The 21,695-nt window shown below is 45.9% G+C and overlaps 3 protein-coding genes across 5 annotated transcripts in view; all 3 read right to left on the bottom strand.

The window, feature by feature from the left end:
• Window positions 1-1,374: 1,374 nt before the first annotated feature.
• Window positions 1,375-8,306, bottom strand: maza (MYC-associated zinc finger protein a (purine-binding transcription factor)). The gene is made up of 7 exons (XM_086290277.1): window positions 6,962-8,306; window positions 5,179-5,329; window positions 3,675-4,066; window positions 3,130-3,386; window positions 2,202-2,265; window positions 1,839-2,010; window positions 1,375-1,752 (listed from the first exon to the last, which is right to left on the bottom strand). The coding sequence occupies exons 1-7, from the start codon at window positions 6,992-6,994 to the stop codon at window positions 1,427-1,429; spliced, it is 1,395 nt and encodes a 464-aa protein (XP_086146403.1). The 5' UTR covers window positions 6,995-8,306; the 3' UTR covers window positions 1,375-1,426.
• A 688-nt stretch (window positions 8,307-8,994) lies between these two features.
• Window positions 8,995-14,333, bottom strand: cdipt (CDP-diacylglycerol--inositol 3-phosphatidyltransferase (phosphatidylinositol synthase)). The gene is made up of 6 exons (XM_086290278.1): window positions 13,955-14,333; window positions 13,192-13,326; window positions 12,488-12,641; window positions 12,240-12,321; window positions 12,057-12,138; window positions 8,995-11,456 (listed from the first exon to the last, which is right to left on the bottom strand). The coding sequence occupies exons 1-6, from the start codon at window positions 13,995-13,997 to the stop codon at window positions 11,314-11,316; spliced, it is 639 nt and encodes a 212-aa protein (XP_086146404.1). The 5' UTR covers window positions 13,998-14,333; the 3' UTR covers window positions 8,995-11,313.
• Window positions 14,334-16,757: 2,424 nt separating this feature from the next.
• The window catches only part of taok2a (TAO kinase 2a), a 28,733-nt gene continuing 23,795 nt past the window's right edge, over window positions 16,758-21,695 (bottom strand). For all 3 annotated transcript variants that reach the window (XM_086290274.1, XM_086290275.1, XM_086290276.1), the window contains exon 20: window positions 16,758-21,627. In XM_086290274.1, the coding sequence (XP_086146400.1) occupies window positions 20,773-21,627 (855 nt within the window). In that variant the 3' untranslated portion in view covers window positions 16,758-20,772. The remainder of the gene's footprint in view (window positions 21,628-21,695) is intronic.

Genomic DNA, 21,695 nt, shown 5'->3' with positions numbered 1-21,695 from the left:
CATCTGATTTATACTTTTTAAATATTGATTTGATATAAATTTAACCCTGATTCATTCGTTTTTATATGGACTTTGTTTTGAAGCCTTTCCTTACACAGAGCCCAGTATTACAGGAACTACTCTGACTGTTTTAATATGGAGGACTAACAAATACTTATATATTAAAAAAAAAAAAAAAGTACTTTCTATTAAAGGCAAACACGGGGGATGCAGCAGACAAATGGATTCATATTTAAGGAAGAAAAGTCCTGAGCATAAGTTAGCGCTATCTCACCTCAGTCTGAGGCTCAGACTGAATAGAAACATTACGAGCTGCTAAATCGGAGCTAACGGGCCCGTTAGCTTTTCTGAGCCGGTTCACCGACACCTTTAACTTGTTTCAGTGCTTCAGATGAAACATCCACATTCAGCACCCACTCAGACACTGTGAAGATGACCTGAACTCGAGTCCACACGTGCGTTTTACTGCCTTTTAATACAGTAACAGTAACGAGGCGCTATGCACTATGCATCAAGTACAATCAATATGCACAGCCACAGAAAATGTGTCACCAAGGTAGCTACAAATTACATGGCAAGTTCAAGAGTTACAAATCAGCATCCAGAGTAAGAACGAAGATCATACGAAGCAGAGAAGTTATGCACATTCAGTGTTCAGGGGGAATATCCACAAACAACTATCGGTCTGCCGTTATCTGCTTTATAAAAGTGTGTATGTACAGCGTGGGCCGTCAGAAACACCCGCTCCCCACTCAAAGGCAAACCGGACACCGCTTGGCAATAAATTAGAAGAGAAAATGAGATAAATGGTGTTACTGAGGTCTCTGGGCCAGTTTCCTGGTGTTAAACACGGATATCATGGATCAGAAATGGTGTAAAAATGGCGACGGCGGCTTTACAAAAATCAAGAGCGGCTGAAAATGAAAACAATGAAGTGATGATAACAGCTAAGCGCCAAGCCAGGAGAATAAAAACACACATTAGTTAATAACTGATGGGTCCTCTGTTGTGCAGGACTCCAGAGTCGGTAGTGTGAACGCAGAGAGCGCCTCCCAGTGCTGGAGGCCGGTCAGCTGACAGAGGTGGGCGTCGCGGGAACAAACCGAGGTCGCCGTCCTCACAGAGCCACGGAGAAGTCGTGGCACTCTCCATCCAGATGTGGCAGGAAACAACCTGAGACAGAAAAATCAAAGCTCACCTCATTTCATAAAAAAAGGTGCAGCAGAGTCCAGGACTACAAACATGGCGCCATTAATGAGCAGAATGGATCCACACACCTGCTCCGGTGGCTCCTCCTACGTGTCCTTGCTTCCTTTTGCCTCGACTCCTGCGACTCCCCCCTCGACTCCACCCCACCTCCGCCCCTGATCCCCTTCCCTGCAGTCCCACCCCAGCTCTCCCCTGCCCCCACTCGCCCCCCAGCGTGCTAGCTGTGGGGCTGCGGGGCGATACCGGAGCAGTCAGTGACCAGCAGTCCCACTGTGCTAGCACTGGACACCGTGACCGCCACGCTGGTGGTGCCCACGGGCCCCGTGCTCGTCTGGTCGGGGGTGGGGTCGCCCTGGTTGGCGTGGGTGCCCATGTGACCCTGGAGCTGCGTGGCCGTCTTGCACTGTACCCCGCACAGCTGGCAGAGCAGCACGCCGCCGGCCCCGGTCCCGCCGAAAGCCCCCCGCGCCCCGCCGCTCTCCTTCCACTCCTGGCCGTGGTGCTTCTGGGCGTGGACGCGCAGGTAGGTGAGGGTGGTGAAGCCTGCGGGACAAGAGCACACAGACACGTGAAGGCGGGGTGATGGCGGACTGTCGGTGGTGCTTTCTCGTGACGCAGCCGTGTCTTACTGCGGTTGCAGAGGTGGCAGGCGTGGTGCTGTGATTGGTTGTGGACCCGCATGTGGTCGGTGATGTAAGCGGCCGACAGCAGCTTCCCGCAGATGTGACACGGCACCTTCTCCTCGTGGCGAATCAGGTGAGCACGGAGGCGATCCCGTGTGGCAAACGCTGACGTGCACGTCTGCAGAAAACAGGAAGGCGTGGATGAAACGAGTGAAATTTTCAAAATAAGACGTAGTTGCTTATCAAAACACTTAAGAGGACGAAATGTTCTAAATGTAAAATTTGATGCTTTTTATTGAAATTTTGATGTTGTGGTTTTCTGAATGCAGGACTGGCGGTGCTGGTTTACAAACAGGAAACAGGTGTTACCGTGCACTTGAACGGCCTCTCTGTGGAGTGCACCTGTCGCACGTGACTGTTGAGGTGGTCCGGTCTGAAAATGCAAACAAGAATGAGATTCATGTTTTTTACTAACTGTTTAAATTGTATTAAGGTTTAAAGCATTATTAGGGGCGGGGCCTCTTTGACTGACAGGCGGCTGTAGCTGCTAACTGTGTGCTAGGCTTCACCTGAACTGGACCGTGTTTGTGCCAATGGAGCTTTTTTAATGACATCATCTGACCAATCATATGGTCGCTCTCTGAGCTCCAGCTTAGGTGAGATTCTGGGATTACGATTGGATGTTACTAATCGGCAGGTGTCTGTGTGCTGGCTACAAACAACCAACATGACGGCAACTATAAAGCTAAAATCCAGAGTAAAGAAACTGACGGATGACATCATGGTGGTTGCAGCCATCTTTTATTTACAGTGTGTGTTTGCTACAGGAAGTCTGGCTGTATAAAGTCTGGTTATGAAATGGTTCTAACTTATGAGCTGTGGTGTGTGGGGACACTGCTTCAGTTCACTTGGACGAGCTGAGTGAACAGCTTCCTGATGACTTCACAGGTTCAGGCACTAAAGTCGTGAAGCAGCATAAACTGTATATAGAAGAGGGACGAGGCAGCTGTGAGCAAATCAAGTCGAGCTGTTCCCATTTTCTCTTTCGGATGTTAGGACTGAAACGGGGGGACTCAAACAACTCGTCTTTGTTTTCCTGTTCTCATCAGTTTGTGTTCAATGAGACTTGAAATCAGAGGCTAAGATCAGAAGCTCATCAGGACATAGAGTCCTAAATAACCACAAAACAGTCACATCTACATCTTTCATGGTGTTGCAACTGCTAAATGTGAGCGGTTACATAAACGAGCTCTCTGTGAGGAGTTAACGCTGCCCGAGGAGCGGATGGCGCTCGTACCGAGAAAAGGCCTTGGCGCAGTGCGGGCAGATGTACGGCTTCTCCACGCCGCCCTGGTGCGAGCGCACATGGTAGCTCATCCTGTCTTTCCTCTTGAAGCGCTGCTGGCAGATGGGGCAGGAGTACGGCTTCTCGTCCGAGTGGGACAGCCGGTGGCGGTTGAGGTGGTAGACGTCCCTGAAGGCCTTTCCACAGGCCTCGCAGGCGTGGTTCTTCCTCACCTGATTGGTGCAGGGAATGGGATTAGGATTGGGATTCTGCGGGAAGAGGCAGAGAAGTTCAGTCGTAAATACACTCTGAAGTCTTTTCCTGCTGTCAGAGGGCCTCTCTCTGCTCCCGGCATCAACACTAGCTGATTATGATGCTCGTCTGAGGTTTTCTGATGTTTTGATCCACAAAGATTTAATTCAAATTGTGTGTTTATAACCGTGAATGTCAGCGGCCATGTTTCTGGACACTTCCTGCAGCTGCCGCTGGCATCAAAAGGCCCTGAATGGTCCTTTAATCTTGGCCTTACTCTCTGGCTCTCTTCCCGGTGAACCCACCTGCTCCATGGACCCAACGACAACAACGGCTGCCTGGATGGGCTGAGGCGGCGCAGCCATGGTTACTGTTGCCGGGGCGATGGACACAGACACCGGCTGGCCCTCCTGGTTGACGTGCTGGCCGGGCTGGGGGAGGGTCTCTTGGCCGGGAGCCGCGGGAGGGGGAGGAGGCTGCTGCGGGGGCAGGGCGAGGTGGAGGAGGGAGAGCGGGACCGTCTGCTTCTCCACCCGGCCGGCCTTCGCTCCGTCCTCCTTCTCCCGGGCCGCCCGATCCTTCATCTTGATGCCCGTGTGCACCGACTGGTGCCGTCGCAGGTTGTAGCTGTTCTTGAACTCCTTGTTGCAGGTGGCGCAGATGTGGGCGGGCCGGCTCGGCTTGGTGAGCGGTTTGACTGGCGGACATTAAAGTCACATTTTAGTCACAGTCAGTGCACTCTGAGTTTAACATTTGTCTGAAGAAACGTCGGTAATTTACTGACTTCAAACTAATCCTGTAACACTGGTTTGTAAACTGTTAGAGGACAAACTGAGCTCTAACACAACAAACACAAACAAAAAAAAGATAAATTCCTCAAGTGTTTATTTCTTTGTTGATTTACAATCTACGGAAAACTGAGCCGTACTCATGTATGGGGGACAAAAAGTGTCAACACAAATAACTGGCACCATTTTTAACCATTATGTGAAATATTGTGCCATAATACAGGGAAACCCTGCTGCTTAGCAACAAATCAAACCAATCAACTGCTAAAAAACACAATGTTGTGCAGAGTGTATGGAGGACTTTTCTGGAGAAATTTAAATAATTTTGATGAATTCTGCAGATCTGAGTAAAATCATTCAACATTTTTGGGCTTGAATAATGTGACCAAATGTGTCACTTTTTTATATTGTTAAATATACTGTATATTTAACAATTTAACAACTTTGTACTGCACGTAACATTTGCAGCTGTAATCTTCAGTCATAACAATAATAATTATTATAATCATTTTTCTGTTACCACAATAAAAAGAAAACTGTTCCTGTTTCTGGAAGAGAAAACACGTCAAACCTGATAAATATGAAAATGAAAAACATGCGAGTTTTAATGAATGTATTTATTTTGCAGCTCTAACCTCAAAAATGTTCTTTCTTGTGTTTCTGTAAACAGGCTGATTAGTGAAACTTTTGGGTGTCTGGTTTCCCCTCACAGCTCAAACGTCTCCTGTACATCCAGTAAAAACTGTCTACACAGAAGAGCCCAGCGTGCTGCTAAAGTCACTGATACTCTGAAGTAAATCAGAGGACATAAACCACAAACATGAAGCCTGTTTTCTGCTCGTGAACTCTGACTCTGTGATAAGCGTGCAGAAAAATAACATCTCCCACTGATAACCAAACTGCTGACGCTGCAATAAAAGCCCAGAGTTCAGAAGATAACCTTTAAAAACGTCAATATCGGCCTGTTTGAACAACTTCAAAACACGTCAGTGACGAGGTTTAAACCCCGCCCCATCCTCACCTGGCAGCGGCTCCTCGCTCAGGGCGGCCGTGTCGACGGTGGACGGCGGTGTCACGATGTGCTCGCCCGGAGGACTCTGAGCCGAGCCGGTCAGCTCCGGCAGCAGCTCCGACTGTAGCGGCGTCTCGGGCTGACTCTGAGTCGGAGGCGTCTGCCGGAGGTCAGTGAGAAACATCTGAATCAACACACAGCCATTTACACCTGGAACATCCAGGCTCAATGGAAGCTTATTTACTGTAACAGTGTACACAGGGCAGGTGAGGGCGTGGCCCTATGGAGGACCAAAAGTGTCTACAAAGTAAACCAACATCTATAAATGACTGAATGTGTCATTAAATGCATCAAAAAGGACATTAATGATTAAAGTTTTGATGACAATGACGACAGGTGTAACATCAGGCGTAAGAGGGCGAGCTGAATGCAGAGGGAGAAGGTCCTGGCCCGAAACAACATAACATTTTCTGAATGATCTCCAGGCTGACAGCTCTGTGGAGGACTTCATCGGTGAGACGTGCAGAGTGCAGGAGAGCGCTCGGCTCTCAGTAAACCACGGCACATCTGGAAACACCAGCTCCGTCTGGAGCAATGCAAAGCTCTGTGACCCGTCTAAGCTTTGAAGGATGACGATAAGATCCCCGAGGTTCTGTGATGGGTTACAATAACCTGACGTCATGCAGGAGTCTGACAGCCCAAATTTCTTTTGCTTACAAAAAGAGCTCAGTATCGGTCAGCCCTGTGCAGCGCCCTCTTCAGGTCACCCCACAGATTTCATCTTCAGCTTTCTAGCAGACGCCCGGTAGCACGATGGTGCCACCACCGTGCTTTGCCATGGCCGTGCATTCGTTCAGTGATGCACGGTGTTGTTTCTGTTTCTGCAGCTTTCACAAATACGGCCAAAAAGTTCAACCTTGGCCTCATCAGACCACAACGACACATTTGCCCACATTTTTTAACAGTGCGCTGAAAAGTTTCTCTCCGTAAGAGAAACAGCTCAGAGCTCAGACGTAGGAACATCCGGCCTCTCAGAACGGCTTTCTTCTCGTCTTTTTGTTTTAGCACTGCCTGGCTAATTAGAAACCAGCCTTCAGAGGTTATAGGTCACAATCAAAGTGCAAAAAATATTTCGCTTGGCCTAATTTGTTTTTACTTCACACAAACCTGCCACAGCAGAGCTGCAGAACCAGTTTATGCTTCATGGGTCTTATGGAAGCATGAGAAGATGATAGTCTGTCATGTGCTTCAATACTTTGGCCAAAAGTAAAACACTTTTACTTACACTGTTGTTCAACATGAAGTTCGATTACAAACTAAAGCGGGTCGAGGAGTGTTTCTAAAGGGGTGTTTCTAAAGTATTTATTTGCCCCCTAAAGGGTTCATGCAGAGTGGCTGTAGCTCAGGAGGTAGAGCAGGAAGGTTGGTGGCTGGTCCTCCTAGTCTGCACCCCAAGTTGCTCTCCGGTGTATGGATGTGTGTGACTGTCAGTAGGCGCTTGTGTGAATGGGTAAAGAGCTCTGAGTGCTCCAGGACAGCAGAAGAGTGATATATAAGAATCAGTGAGGACAAACACAAATCCTTCTCTCACTTTCAGGGGACTGACAGGTTAAATAAGGAGGCAGTGCCCCGGGTGAGAGGTCAGCAGGATCAAAGTGGAGACAAGGGGATCCACACCAACAACTCCCCCCTGACCCCTCCGTGACCTCCCCACCTGCAGCAAAGCCCAACGGCCCCCACCCGCCCTCAAAAAGCCCAAACCACGCAGCAGCCACGGGAATTTAGCACTCACCTGAAAGAGGAAATTACTCCAGGAGGTGTCCATCCTGAAGGAGACCCAGCTGGGGACCGAAGAGGAGGAGGAGGAGGTGGAGGAGGGGGAGGTAGAAAAGCTCCGGGAGCTGCTGTGAAAACAAAACGCGAGGCCTGTATGGCAGCTCCCCTCCACCGACAGGGGAAATGAGTCCCAAAGCCCTGACACTTCTTAGAGAAGAAGCCTCCGAGAGGCAGGAGTTAATATGGCAGCTAAACAGTCACTGAGCAGATGCTTCTGTAAATGCGACAGAATGGTTGGTCTCATGCGTACTTGCTTTAATGGTGCGGTTTAATTTAATTTGCTTATGTCGACTGGAATAAAAATCTGCATGCAAAGTATTTTAATGGCGAAGCCGAGCAGTCGAGACGTGCTAATCATAGCAGCGGCTGTTCGGGACTCGTTTATAGCTCCGACAAGGCCGCAGCGTCGGCTTCCGAGCCTCGGAGTTGCGTAGGGCTCGTCCCCCGGCTAGAGCGCTCCCGGTCGGCCGCGGTCCGTGGCTCCGCCTCGGTGTCTGAATCGACAGGATGACATCTTTCTGTTTTTTTCAAACCCGCTCCCTCGCGCTCCCTCTCGCCCTCCCTCCCTTCGCTCTTTCTTCCTTTTCTTTTTTTATCTCTTCTTCACCCCCTCTGTCCCTCTCTGCTTTAAAGGGAAAGTATTTGGCGTGTGCACCCTCCTCGCGGACCCCGTCTCGGCTCGTCTCGTGCCGCGCCGTCCCTCTCGCCCCCGCCACTTCTCGGTAGGCCGACAGATAATCAAATCCGACATTTATGGGATCAGCTCGGCCGTTAACTCCGCCACTTCGCTTAAAGGAACCCGAAAACTGGCGCTGCGCTGCGGGGAAGAGGTGGCAGGCGGTGATCCGAGCCGCGTTCGCGCCAAACTCTCCGGTAAAATGGTGTCGGGTTCGGCTAAAATGAGCCTTTATCCCCGAGCATCTTAAAGGTAACGATGCGCGCAAGTGCAACAGCTGGATGTAACCTCAAAACACATGACGTCCGTCCGTGAACGGGCCACACCGCGCGGCCCGCCAGACTCCATTCAAACGACTCTAAATTCCCGTCTCCGGCGGACTTACTGCACGATTGAGTGCTGACAGTAACACAGCCACGACACGAAGGACATCCCCACGAATCCGCTCGACCTTAAATGAGCACAGCTGGATTTTATTATTTTTTTGTTCAGCCATTGTAGTGCAGTTATCCTCAGCTCCTGTAACGCTAAATGCCATTTCCTGCTTTCTTCACACTTATTAAACTAATTTTATTCTTTTATTTTGATTTACTTCATTCATTGAGGTATTTTATTTACTTTTTAAAAATTTTGTTTACCTTGTTTATAAAATTGTCACTTCCATTTTATTTAGTTATACTTGTGCTGACTGAACTTTTATTTGTTCATTTTGTCGTTGGCTGGTGTAACAGGAATTTCCCGCTGTTGTAATAAATAACGTTGATGTGATTTTCTCTCAAAGTGAGGAACGTGTCAGCACTAATATTCAGATGAAAACAGCTGTTTTATTTTTAATGTCAGACTGAATGGAAGGTGAAGGCGGGCCCTCGGGTCTCCAGGCTGAAATACAGAAAAACAATCGCAGGCAGCTGCACTTCTGCAGACGTTTTAAAGAGAAGCCCAGCTGTCCCGTGGCCCTGCAGGTCCAGGTGGAGTGACCAGGTGCCCCTCTTTAAGTGGCTGCTCAGCAGTTTTATTACCCGTCCACCTGCAGGGACACTCCCACATTTTGACCGTTTCTGGAATATAAAAGAAAAACGATGATCTGTGGACGAATCACAGCTTAAGTCAACGTTCAGCTTCTGTTCAGGACTTTTAAGAAACTGGTTTTATATAAATTACAGTGGTTATATGATCAAGCTGCAGGCTGGTTACTTCCCTCAGCTCTCTTCGGCCCACACCGGGTCTGTGTTTGTCTCACCATGAATCCAGATGTGTTCAGGCATCCATAACTGTGCATCAGCGCTGTCATTCAGAGCTGACGTGCAGATGTTCTCGCGATCACGTCCCCACAGCGTCAGTATGAACATGCAGTATTATGACAGCATGAATTCATGTTAAAATAAACCCAGTCTGCTCATTTCATGCTCGGCTCCTTTATTTCACACTTTTAGATTCTTGAGCTGTTCCCCGTTTAAGTCGTTCAGGTTGTGTTAAACTCTTTGGCTTCAGTAGAACAAGAATTTACCAAAAAATAAAGATCTGATGTGATATGGAACAGGAAGAAATAACTGAAGGTCAAAGTGCAGAGGACAGAACAGCAGCTGTGGAAGCTCTGCACTCGTCTTCAACGCTGAAAAGCAGAACCAATCAAACCGACAGCTCGTGGAGTCCAAACTGACTCGAAGGAGAAAAGTTTAAATACAAATCTGAATTTTTTTATTGAACACAACGTTTTTCTTTTGCAACTTTTTTTATTTTTTACAGTAAATTCAAACCAAGCAAACAAAACCAGCATCAAATATTTAAATTACAACATTATTTCCTTTTAAATAGAACATCAAACTTTGCTTTCAGGTCGAGATATATATTTCATATTAATACATTCTAGCAAATACAGTATGCGGATTTCAGCACGCTCTCTGATTGGCTCCGTCAAAGCGACACACACAGGTAACACTTGGTGCTCCTCAGGTGAGGTAAACGTACAGTTTCTGACAGAGGAGACGCTTCCTCTCCTAGCACTAAAATAAAACGAGCCCAGCTACTGCTCAGCCTCCGTCTAATCAGCCAAGCATCAGCAGGAACAGGAAGTGAGGCGCAGGAACAGAACGAAAGGTGAGAGGAATATTTAAGCTTTTGGTCGTGTCATCATTTCAGGGACGGTTTCGTCTTCACAAATAAAAAACATCTAAATAAGGAATAAAAAGTGGATTTTCAGAGAGTGGAATAAGCATTAGAATTTAGATTTTACCATTAACGTGTCGGTAACCAGCCTGACGGTCACGGTGGAGGCGACTTCGGACGGTTAACGGGCGCTACACATCGTCAGCTGCTCCTCATTCATTTAAACACACCTGGAGTTTTTCCTCCGAATAAAAAAGTCGGTGTCCAGGAAAGCGCCTCAGGCCTTCTGACAGACACCACTGAGTCATGACATCATCTACACGCACACCTGCACAGGTGCGTCCAGTCAGACCGAACGGCCCGCCTCCTCTCAGCTTCAGACTGAGCCTCCCATCAATCATCTGTCAATTAATCACAATCACTGAGCCGACGACCTCGACCTAACAACAGGCAGAAGTCTGTCCTCACAATCCTGCTGCTACACACCTGGAAATGACGCATAATTACAACAATAATAATAATACTAAAAATAACAGCAATAATAGTAATTACAATAATCTGTATTTGATCTGTATTTTCATTTTTTCATGTTGTTAATAGTTTGGTCAGTAAAATGGGAAAATAATAATAATAATAATAATAATAATAATAATGATGATGATGATAATAACAACAACAACAACAATTTGGAACATTGATATTCAGATACGGAGGACTAAGAATGCCCTCCCCTCCCAAAAAAAAGGTTGAGTTTTTGTTTACTTTTGTAATAATTATTTATTTGCTTCTTTATTTACATATTTGTCCTTTCAGATCGCGCCTCATTTATTTTTGGCCGGACTTTAGTCACTCCTCTTATTTCTGTATTTACTTTTCTTTCTAGATTTCAATATTGATGGATGTATAAACACATTAGCAGATAGCAGCAACATTATTTTTCCTGCCTACAGTCATTATTAACATTACTTCTTATTCTTTTAGTGATTTTTAAATTCCTTTTTGACTTTTGGTCCTCCGTTTTTGTCTGTTCAAACTTAAATATTTAATTTAAAAATTTGTTGTTGTTTTTTTAAAGCGTTCAGATGTTTTTTTAATTATTGCTATGATGTAAAACTGAGAAAGTGTGGCAGTGAGAATGAGCAACATTTGATTAGGTGTACTCGATAAATCTGATACGAATCGTCGGCTCGTTTCAGCTTTAACGGAAAAATAAAGAACACCTGCGTTAGCTCTCGCTGTCATCACCGACGGACACGCCTCTCACGTTAGCGTAATAAAACAGGAGAGCGGTAACCGGGGACCTGTCCGTTTATCATACATGTAACCGTGCGTGTCGTCCTTTAAGTTTGCATTATGAGCTTATGTTGTGATTTAAAGGCTGCGCCGTGGATTCGGAATATTTTTCTCCATATTTGGTCAGAATCCGTGTCGGTCTGACAAACTTTCCCTTTAAGAAAACAAGAATAAGTGAAAGCGCGACGGATCTGCTGATGCTGTTGCAGCTCTCGCCGCCTCCCCGTGACCTCTTACTTCATCTTCAAGGCCTTCTCCCGCTCGGCGGCATCAATGGCGGCCATGTTCTTGGAGGCGGTGATGAGGTGCAGGACGCTGATGCCGGACTTGAGCAGGCAGATGATCCCGCAGAGCCCCTGCAGCCAGTAGAGCCAGCCTGTGGAGAAATGCAGCGACTCAAGTTTAACATCAGACTCAGAGGAACGATGAGTTTCCTGTTCAGCACCTGAACACGTTAACATTCCCAGCTCTGGATTTTAACAGCAGGACTCTGCTAAAGAAGCTCAGCATGACTCACAGCTTTAATTAACCAAAAACGAGAACTCGACTAACACTCGCGGAGAACAACCACCATGACATTTATCAACACTTTCATCAACAAATAAAAAATAAGATGAAAATGTTCTGGAAAGATGAGATCCAATCAGAACTAATAAAGGTGTGCAGAAAGGTGGGATGAGTTTGGACGTGAGCCAATCAGAAGCTAGCTCCCACGATCTCTGCTGAACACACAACAAAACAAGGACACTCGCGAGGAAGAGACGAGCAGACGTACGAACACGTTCACACTCGATGTCAAAGAAAATAAACCGAAACTCTGACCAGCAAAAACAAACTTTACACTTTAACTGAATCCACATTAGATTTTAGTCGACAAGAATCTTAATCGACTAAAACAACTTTGATCCGTAAACACTGATGTCCAAACTCAGTCTCACCTGTGAAAGTGAGGAAGACGAGGATAATAAGCTCTTACCTGCCGGCTCCTCGATGTGATAGAGAAGGTAGAGCAAGCAGAAGAAGAGCTCGTTCCCGGCGCACATCACAAACAGGACTGGCTGCAGGACACACACACACACACACACACACACACACACACACGTTCACTGACTGTTCCTTTAAAATTCACACGGACACGTTTATCATACGACACACAGACCTTGGAGGTGTAGTAGAGGCGTAGGATGGCGTTCCCAGAGAGGTCGATGGTTTTATGGCTCGCTGATCCCTTTACAGTCGAGCTGAGGAAGACAGATAAGAAAACACGATCAGCCGCAGCACAACACCTTGTCCTTACACCTGTCATGGCTCTAAAACAGGTCACTGGGCAACATGATCTGATTCAGTCTGTTCAGGCCACACAGCTAAATATGACTTCACCTTAACAACCACAGAAACATCGCCCACCTGTGCAGGTGCAGCCAGTGGCTGGCGATGTCCAGACACATGCTGAGCTGGAACAGGAAGGCGTAGGAGGGGTAGAGCAGGGATAGGTTGACCAGCAGACACATGGTGGCGCAGCGGTCAGTCAGCATGTCCAACATGGCGCCGAACTTAGTGGCTGAAACAGACAGAGAGCGACCCGTGAGACCAGAACACGACCTGCTGCAGGAACCGTCATGGCTGCAGTTCCTCTGACGTCCAGCAGAGGCTCCAGCAGCAACTGAGTCAATGTTAAAACTCTACAGCAGAAATAAACACAGCCTAAAGCTCCCACAAAGATTGTCTCACGAGACAGCGAGCATAAAAACGGCCTGAGACGCATACAGAAATCTACTCAGGGGCGTCCTCCTACATCAGCGGGTGTTTCTGCAGATATGGTAGATGTTGCACCTGACTGGACAGCGAGGGATCCACCTCACCACTGCGTGCTTTTAAGGTACCACACCGACCCACTATGACTGTGAAGCAGTGAGAGTCGTTAAAATGACCCAACCACACTCCTTCCATCTTTTATATACAGAGTGTGGTTATCACCCAGTATAAACATCAGGAAAACAAACACGTCCTCCATCCAACACAAAATCCACATTCAGTCAAATCCTGCCTTCAGGAGTCAAAACTGGACGTCTGTCTCACACACACACACACACACACGTGTAAATACATACACTGATTGAGCGCTCGCGCTGCATGGCCGTCAAAGGCATCCAGCAGAGCGCTGAGCAGGTAGCAGAAGACGGCCGGCCACGGGCAGCAGGGCATCAGGAAGAAGGAGATCAGGGCCAGCACCACCCGGGCATAACCTGCAGGATCCAACCAAGGTGAAGAGATTTATTCAGAAACAGAGTGCATTTTAATGATTTCAACACTGATTATCTGTGATGAGAAAATTCCTTCTTATTGCATATTATTTGTCATTTTTCGCAAAAACAATGCACTTTGTTATGTCTCTACACTTATGTTACTGCTACCTATTCCAATAAAATTTACTTTAGAACAAAAATGACAAGATAGAAGCTTATAAAATACTTCATTACACTGGGTACAAACTAGTCCACATACGATGAATATCTTATGTTATTTTCATAATTGAAGGCATTTAAAAGCATCATATTGAAGTTGTAAAAACCCATCGCTCAATGGCCTGATCAATCTTTTTATCCACAATAAAACCGGACATATTTCAGGGGAAAATGCTTATTTATTATTACGCAAACAACTACAATACAATAACACAACGTGCCGTCCTTTCCCATTAATTTCGGCTTGATTTGGCTTCCACTGTGACGTTACTCAGCTCACTTTGCCCAGATAAAGCAGATGAGCCGGATTCTCTAAATTGGACGTTTTTTGAATGGAGTTCGGTGAATTTTACATTTCGCCGGCTAAAGCTAAGCTAGCTCCGCGTCGCTAAAGGCGGGAAAAACTCACCGATTAAATTAGGAACGAAGAGGAAAATGTTCTCCGTCTCCATGTCTGCGGCAGTTTGTACGACAAACGGAGCGCCTGTTCTGCGTTTTTATCCGCAACAGGATCTTTGAAGGAAACTGCAGGCGACTATTTGAAAAGGTCACTTCCTGTCACCCTAAGGGCTCTTCACCGGAAATAACAAGGTTACAAATTCCGGTTGTTTTCAGAATAAAGGTGGAATGTTATGACAGCGTTTTGTTGTTGTTTTGTCAAATAAAAGTACAAACTTATAGAAAAACTAAAGGGAGCTTATGCCGTTACATTGATGAAAAAAAAATAATTAAGAAAAAGAAACTTTTGTGTCTAAGTTTGCATTGGTAAGGATCTTCACCTTTTGCTCTACCTCATCTCACTCTGAAAAAGGAAATAAAACGTACATTAAAAAAATATGTATTTTTACCAACAGTAACCATAACATAGACTAAAACACATATTTAAAACCCATTTACATGGAGATAAACCCTGTAAGCAAAACTCACTCTTGGTTGCGTTTTAGTCTTGAATGCATTTAATTTTATTTTAATTCTAACACAAACTGCAAAACTTTCTAAAAAGACAAGCGTCATTCTTCTTTGCACTTCCTTCTGGAGCGCAGCAAGGAGCTCCCTCACACAGAAGACATGTTCATGCTGAGGAAAGTCCGTAATGCCATACGTAATGAATCTGAACCAGAAAGTCTGCGCTGCAGTTTGATGGAGCATTGGTTGTATCCCAATTCAGGGTCTGCAGCCTTAAAGGCCGCATTTCAAGGCCGATTACGTCACAGCGGCGCGCCGAAGGCTCTCCCAATTTAAAGGCTGCTCGAAATGCGGCCCTGAAATGAGTCCTTCATTTCCCTGGGGAAAAAAATAAAATAAAATAATTCCCCTGAATTCTAAGGATGTGGCAGTGTAGACTTTGTGGCCCAACATATCCCAGAATGCATAGCGCGGCGGTGGGTGTGGATAATTTCGCCGAAAAAAACAAAAAAAAACAAAAAACAAAACGGTGGATGAGGGGCGGCCGAAGAGTAAACTTTAAGTAAGTGCTGAATATTATGTCACTTATTTATGTGCAAATGTTTAATAACGAAGAACATTAAACATTACTGTTGGCCACATGTCGGCAAAGTCATGTGACATTAGTGACGTTTGTACTAACTTGGTTTTAAAGCCTTTACTTTAAAATATACGCCGTTCAATAGCTGAGCTTAATCTTACAGAGAATGATCAAAGCTCATGTAGCAACAAACAAATGAACAAAAGATTTTCTCCTTCATTTCTGTCAAACAAAGCTGTATGACACAGCTGTATGACAGCTGTATGGCTAGGCAGCGCCTGTATCACGTACGACAACTGAGGAAGTTCAGGGTCTCTCCAAAGATCCTCAGGATTTTCTATACAGGCGCTGTGGAGAGCATCCTCACACAGAACATGACATCGTGGTTTGGGAACAGCTGTGTGAAGGACCAAAAAGCTCTCCAGAGAGTGATCCGTACAGCAGAACGCTGCTGCAGGATTGCTCTCCCCCCGCTTCAGGACACCTACACCAGGAGATGCCGGACTAGAGCAGCGCAGATACTGAAGGACCCGTCCCATCCTGGCAACAAACTGTTCCAACTTCTGCAATCTGGTAGAAGGTTCCGCATCTTCCGGGCAAGGACAGAGAGACTCAAGAGGAGCTTCTATCCCCAAGCCATCCGTGCCCTAAACACACACACCCGCCCTCTCACATCATCTATAATTGACTGAGTCAGGACTCTTCCAGACACTAAACCAAGGCACAATGTACATTTCAATTCCTTAATTTTAAATATGTTTATATTGTCTATCCTGTAAAATAGTCAGATGTCTATTCATATTAATGTACAGAATTCACCTGCTTGCTGCTACTACTGCACATTCACCCAGTGTATATACTATATGTATATATATATAATGTTCTTCCTCTACAACCCCCCCCCCCCAATTTTTGCACATGTCGAGGAGCGTGTCAGGCTACATTTCACTGTGTTATACTTGTATAACTATGCATGTGACAAATAAAGAACCTTGAACCTTGAATGACACATTTCCAGCTGTTAGTATCATGGTTGCTAGGCAACCTGGGCAGCGCAACGGAGGCTAGACCGTCCCATTTCACAAGCCTCGCACTTCCGGCCTTAGCGGTCTTTGAGTACGCGGCCCTTGAGGATCGTTGAGGCTGCGTACTTTAAGGCTGCAGACCCTGAATTGGGATACAGCCAATGTTTGACTTCGACAATACCGACACGTTCCTACAACACATGAAAGCTCTTTGCTTCAAACATCCGAGAGCATGCAGAGCAAAACTGTCTGGACCCAGCCTTTGTGGTAGTTAGGTGTAATACAGAGAACCAAAAGTGCCCAATAAAAATAAAATAATTTTTGCAGAGAAAGAAAATAAACATTTCATATTTAACAGATTCATTGCAGCAATTTATTTTTATGTTAACTTTGAGTGGAAATAATGGTGTTATTTCTTTCTTTTGTCTCATTTTTACACTTTTGGTTCTCCATACCCTGAAGTACTTCAAAAGAAGTTTTTAAAATTTGTGTTTAAAGACTTTTAAATCTTAAATATCCGTATCCGGAACAGAATTTTCAAAAGAACTCAAAAAGTGAGACGTCAGCAGAAAATCTAGAACAGCTGAAATCTGAAAACATTAATAAAAACATCGCCCCCTGGTGGTGAACAGTTCAGTCTGATTAAAACAAATCTTAAATATTCACGAAACAATTTAATAAGAAAGGAAATGACAACAAAGCAGCGTTTCTGTTTTTATTTCTCCAAAATTATTTGATTACGTTTCTGTACATCTCATTTTTCCAACGCTCCTGAAACACAACCTGAACATTTTCACTTCGCCCTCCTGTGACATACACACACCCTTCATCCTGCTCTGCACACAGACAGCACTCGACTCTGCCTCCCCCTCTTCCTCCTCCTCATTACGCCGATGGCCTTGAATGCTCCTGGGGATTTTCTTTTTTCCCCCCTTTTTCCTTGAAAGTTTAAAGTTGTAGGAGGAAATGTGAGGAATTGAACAGAAACATTTTGTTTGCCATCGACTCTTGAAATCGGTAACTTTGCGCTTTCAAACAGAGTGAACCTTCAGTTTTTAAATGTCAAACTGTCCTTGAACACAGCACAGAGCAGTCTGAGAAAATAAAATAAAAAGTAGAAAAAGTGAAAAATGTGGAGCTGAAACAGTAAATTGATTAAGATTGAAACTTTTGCTGCTAAAGACATCTTTTTTCTAGTTCCAAAAATTTGTTTTATACGACTTTAAATGTAATTCATTTGTGTTTTTAGGACTTTTGCTGTAATTTAGCACATAAAAACTTTATGGGAAAGAACAACCAGCAGAAGAACGATGTCATTTTATAATAATATAAATTTTAAAGAAATTTCCTTTGTGAACATCTTTCCTCTTAAAGGAGACGAGATACTTAAAAATGTCAGAAGATCCAACATGGCAATCCAACTTTGTCCAATAAATTTCCAATCAAACCGTTCGATTGACCGCTTTCAGCTCCTAATATAAAGACGTCACATTTAAAAAGCATTTTAAATGTTTTGTTGACCAGAACATGAAAACATCTCAGTAACTGTCGCTAAGAATAGCAAACATGAACACGTCCTATAAATTGTGACCACGTGACAATACACAGAAATCCTGCAGTCAGTAAACTGCTCACAGCTGTAAACGTAGATGAAGATCTGGACTCTTCCTCAGTCTGCAGCTTTAATTGGCAAAATAACACTTGAGGAATGGTTAGCATTTCACAATAAATGCTATTAAAAAAAAAACAAAAAACAAAGTTGGCAAAATGAAGTTTTTTTGTTTTGTTTCTTTTTGGGAGGAAGGAGGAGGAGGAGCACTCAGTCCACATTGCCCCACCCCGCCCCACCAATCATCTTCCTCAGCACAGCGTCTCGTGTTTTTTAAGTCCAGCATGTCCTGCAGACAGCTTTCCACTGAGCGTGACGTTAAGTTTGTCCCTTCCTGCTTGCACTCACTGTCCCGTCAACATTTGCACAAAGTGAAGGAAAATGAAAAAAAGCCAAGAAATGTTTGTTTTTCCTCTTTAGTCCACCTGAACATTCGTCTCCTTTCAGTGCAAATGAGGTAGACGTGACAAAAAGATGATCTTCTACCCATTCGGACTGTGCAAAATGAAACAGAGGTGTTTGTCTGGAAAACACACAGAGTGGAATTCCTGTACGGAGGCCCAAAGATGCCAATATTCATCTCAAACGCATATAATTTGAAGTTTAGCCAAACAAACTTGAAACTCTTTAAAATCTTAAAATGTAACTCATTAACACCAAATGGGTTTTTTTGTTTAGAAAGAAAAATGGAGTGACTGAAAGGTCGTTTTAACAGAAGTCTCTTTTTGGCTCTCATCTAATTTAAAAGTTTTTAAAATCTCAAATATAAAAAGCAATAAATAAAAAAATGTATAACATTAGAACTAAAGGGAGGCAAAACAAAGGATGACAGAGGTGAGTTGCTGATGTCTGATTAATTAATTGGTTCAGTTACTTTGGGGAAAATACTGTGAAGAAATTAAAAACAAAATGTAGAAGTGGTTTTACTCTAACTTTGAAATAAAATTATAATTTCCGCTCTGAAGTCCACTGCCAGCTCAAAACACACAAAACTGGAATTCTTTAGGGAATAAATGTGAATCTTTATTTAAAAATCTAAAAATAAATAAATAAAATTCTTAGTGTTAACCTGCCTTTAGTTATTAAAGAATGTATTAATAATAGGTTGACGTTTTAAAACCTGCTTATGCTAATAAACACTATTATTCTTTTTTTTTTTTTCTTTTTTTCAAAAGCCTAATATTGGACACCTTTGGGCTTCCGTATTTGGAGGTGTTCTTGCAGATGTTACAGTGTTTTTGGGAAAGTCTTTCGCACCATAAAGACGATGTGTAAAACAAAAAAATGATAAAGTTATGGCACCAAAACGTAGTGAAAGATCTGGAAATATGTCCATACGTCATGTGATAATACTGGCTCAAAACAAAACAAACGAAAGCAAACAAAACAAAAAAACCCTGCAGCCCTGCCCAGAACTGGAGACTCCCACCCTGAGACCTCGACAGGAATGCTGGGAAAGGTAGTCCTTTTGTCCTCCTTAGAAACGTGAATATTATTTATAACTCTATCACAGTAACATTGCGCTTATTCCCCACCTAGTGGTCAAAATTGGCAATCCACATTTAAAAATTAGCGTACAACATAAATATTCCAGCTGCAGTAGAGGTAATAATAATGATGGCGTCTATTCGTCTACAAATCAAGTCACGTGACAAAATAGTCATCATTATTACTCTAACACAGCCTCAGAGTTATTAGTGCTTCTATGTACAAGTCAAGAGTTTTGGACAGTGAACAATCGTCAGTTTACCTGCTACCTGTACACAGGTATCTTACATTTATAAGCATTTATATAAATAGGTAGTGTGCATGTTTATTCATACAAACGCCGCCTGTACACGAGCTCCATGCACCGCACTACTCTGTGACACACATGTACACCTTATCTACAGATGCAGAGTTTGGGGGGGGGGGGGGGGGGGGGTCAGATGTGGGGTTAGCGGTCGGCAAACACACACACACACACACACACACACACACACACACACACACTTTCAGCTCTAAAACTCTGCGGCAGCGTCACTTTGAAGGAACGAGTCGCCCAACATCGAGCTCTCAGATTAAGCACAGGCAGGTTAGCCTAGCTTAGCATTACAACAGGAGAATGACGGCAGGTAAACACACCTTTAAGTTACATTTACCTGCAGAGTAAAGGCGCAAACAACTGACCAGAAGCTAAATTCTGCGCGGCGTGCTGAGAGTACGAACGTGGCACAGATCGTCCACAGGCAGCGGACTATCCTCCTGACGCCTGCTGGAGTTATCGTTCGGAAACGGGTGTCATCTAAAACCAGCACGCATGAGCAGACGTTAGCGATGACGGGAACTAAAATAAAACGTGCTCTTTCAGTCTGCTCGCTGACCACTCACAGCGCCCCCTGCTGACCAGTAGATCATTCCCGTACGATGGGATCAACAGGAAGTAGAACATCTGCCTCAGAGACAAGTGTAAACTTCACTACGCAGAGATCTCGTAAACTTGGTTGTTTGAACACAAGAAAAACAAAGATGGAGGGGCTTCCTGTACGGAGTGCGCTGACGCCGAGGCGACTCGCGGCGACATGGGCGTGTTCCTTTAAGTGGCTTGGAGGGCAGTGGTAGGTTGGTCTCGGGTCAACAGAAAGATGGCAGTGTTTGTTTTTATTGTCGTGTACAGAATCTTAGCACTACAAATAAAAGTTGATTTTAAGAAATCTTCCCTCGGTCGCCGCCTGTACACCGCCGCCTTCAAGCCCCGCCCCCCGCCCTGAATGTTTGAAACACTTAGGAACCAGAAACGGCGTCTACAGTTCAGTTATGTACATAGTTACAGTGGTTTTTAAAGCACTGCGAGCCGAGTGGAAGCTCCACAGCCGTCGCTCTGTCTCGGTCGACGTGTTGGCGCCGTGGTAGCTGGACGTGTTGTTGGCTGATTGGATCGCTGCCCCCGTGCAGCTGCAGTGACTGCGTATAAAGGGCACGTTCAAAATTGATTTTTTAAAACTTGTGACATGTTTGTTTTTAGGATTGAAGCGCTGAAGACCGAAAAGGTCAAAATGGCGCCGTTCTGCTTCTGTGTCCCCTGAGAGAAGCAGGACGGCGCCCCCAGACTAAGACTGGCGCCGGATTCACGAGTAGGAGAGGTGAGAGCCGTTGGAGATGTGCGAGGTGACCGATGTGCTCCGGGTTAACCCGCCGTCGCTCCCCCCGCCGCCTGGCCCCCCGGAGGCTGTCCGCCTCAGCGGCTGAGGGCTGTTCCTGAGCGCCATCAGGCTGGGGCCCCTTACACTCAGACCGCCGCCGCCGTAGCCGCCCTGTGAGGAAGAGGACGAGGAGGTGGAGGAGGGAGGGGAGGAGGTGGAGAGGGCGATGGGAGGAGGCGGAGGTGGCGGAGGCAGGAGGGCCAGGGACTGCGAGGAGGCGTGGGAGGAGAGGTGGTGGACCTGGGAGTGATGGGCGTAGTGTCCGCCTCCTCCCACCCATTCCCTGGAGCGGTCCCGCTCCCTGGAGTCGCGCTCGTGGGCATCGCGGTAGAGCTGCGGCGTGCTCTGGTGGTGTTGGTAGTGTTGGGGGAGGTAGTGCTGCTGGTGATGGGAGGAGGAGTGGCCCCGGCTCTTGCTCATCTCGCCATCCCTGCCAAGGACGTGGGACGAGGCGATGGACTCGGCGCGGCTGAAGCCTCCACCGCCGTGATTCTGGCTGCGCCAGGATGGAGTCGTCACAGAGTTCTGCACGCTGTGGCTCCAATGGCTGCCGGAGCGCGGTACGGGCCGCGACGGCCAGCCGCCGGAGCCCGAGGACGGGCTGGGGGTCGGGTAGCCCTGGTTGAAAGCCTCTGCCGGGATGCCGGTCAGCGCCATGTTGCTGAAGCCCAGACGCATGCTCTCCGAGTCGAAGGCCTCAATCTCGTGAGCCTGGCGCTCGAGCAGCGTCCGGATTCGCTCGGAGCGCTCGTTCTGCAGAGTCAGCATCTCCTCCTCGATCTGTTGGACAAAAACGCGGCGGTTAGCTCGACCGGGACGCGGCCCGCGCGCTTTCACAAGCTTCGACT

The sequence above is a fragment of the Aulonocara sp. 'chitande type north' Nkhata Bay genome, linkage group LG4 (genome assembly GCF_057382095.1).
Source record: "Aulonocara sp. 'chitande type north' Nkhata Bay isolate Kocher_YH1m ecotype deep benthic linkage group LG4, A_spYH_male_GT1.1, whole genome shotgun sequence".
In the NCBI taxonomy this organism is placed as follows: Eukaryota; Metazoa; Chordata; class Actinopteri; order Cichliformes; family Cichlidae; genus Aulonocara; species Aulonocara sp. 'chitande type north' Nkhata Bay.
The sequence above is the reverse complement of the archived record's forward strand: the minus strand, read 5'-3'. Positions and strand labels throughout refer to the sequence as shown.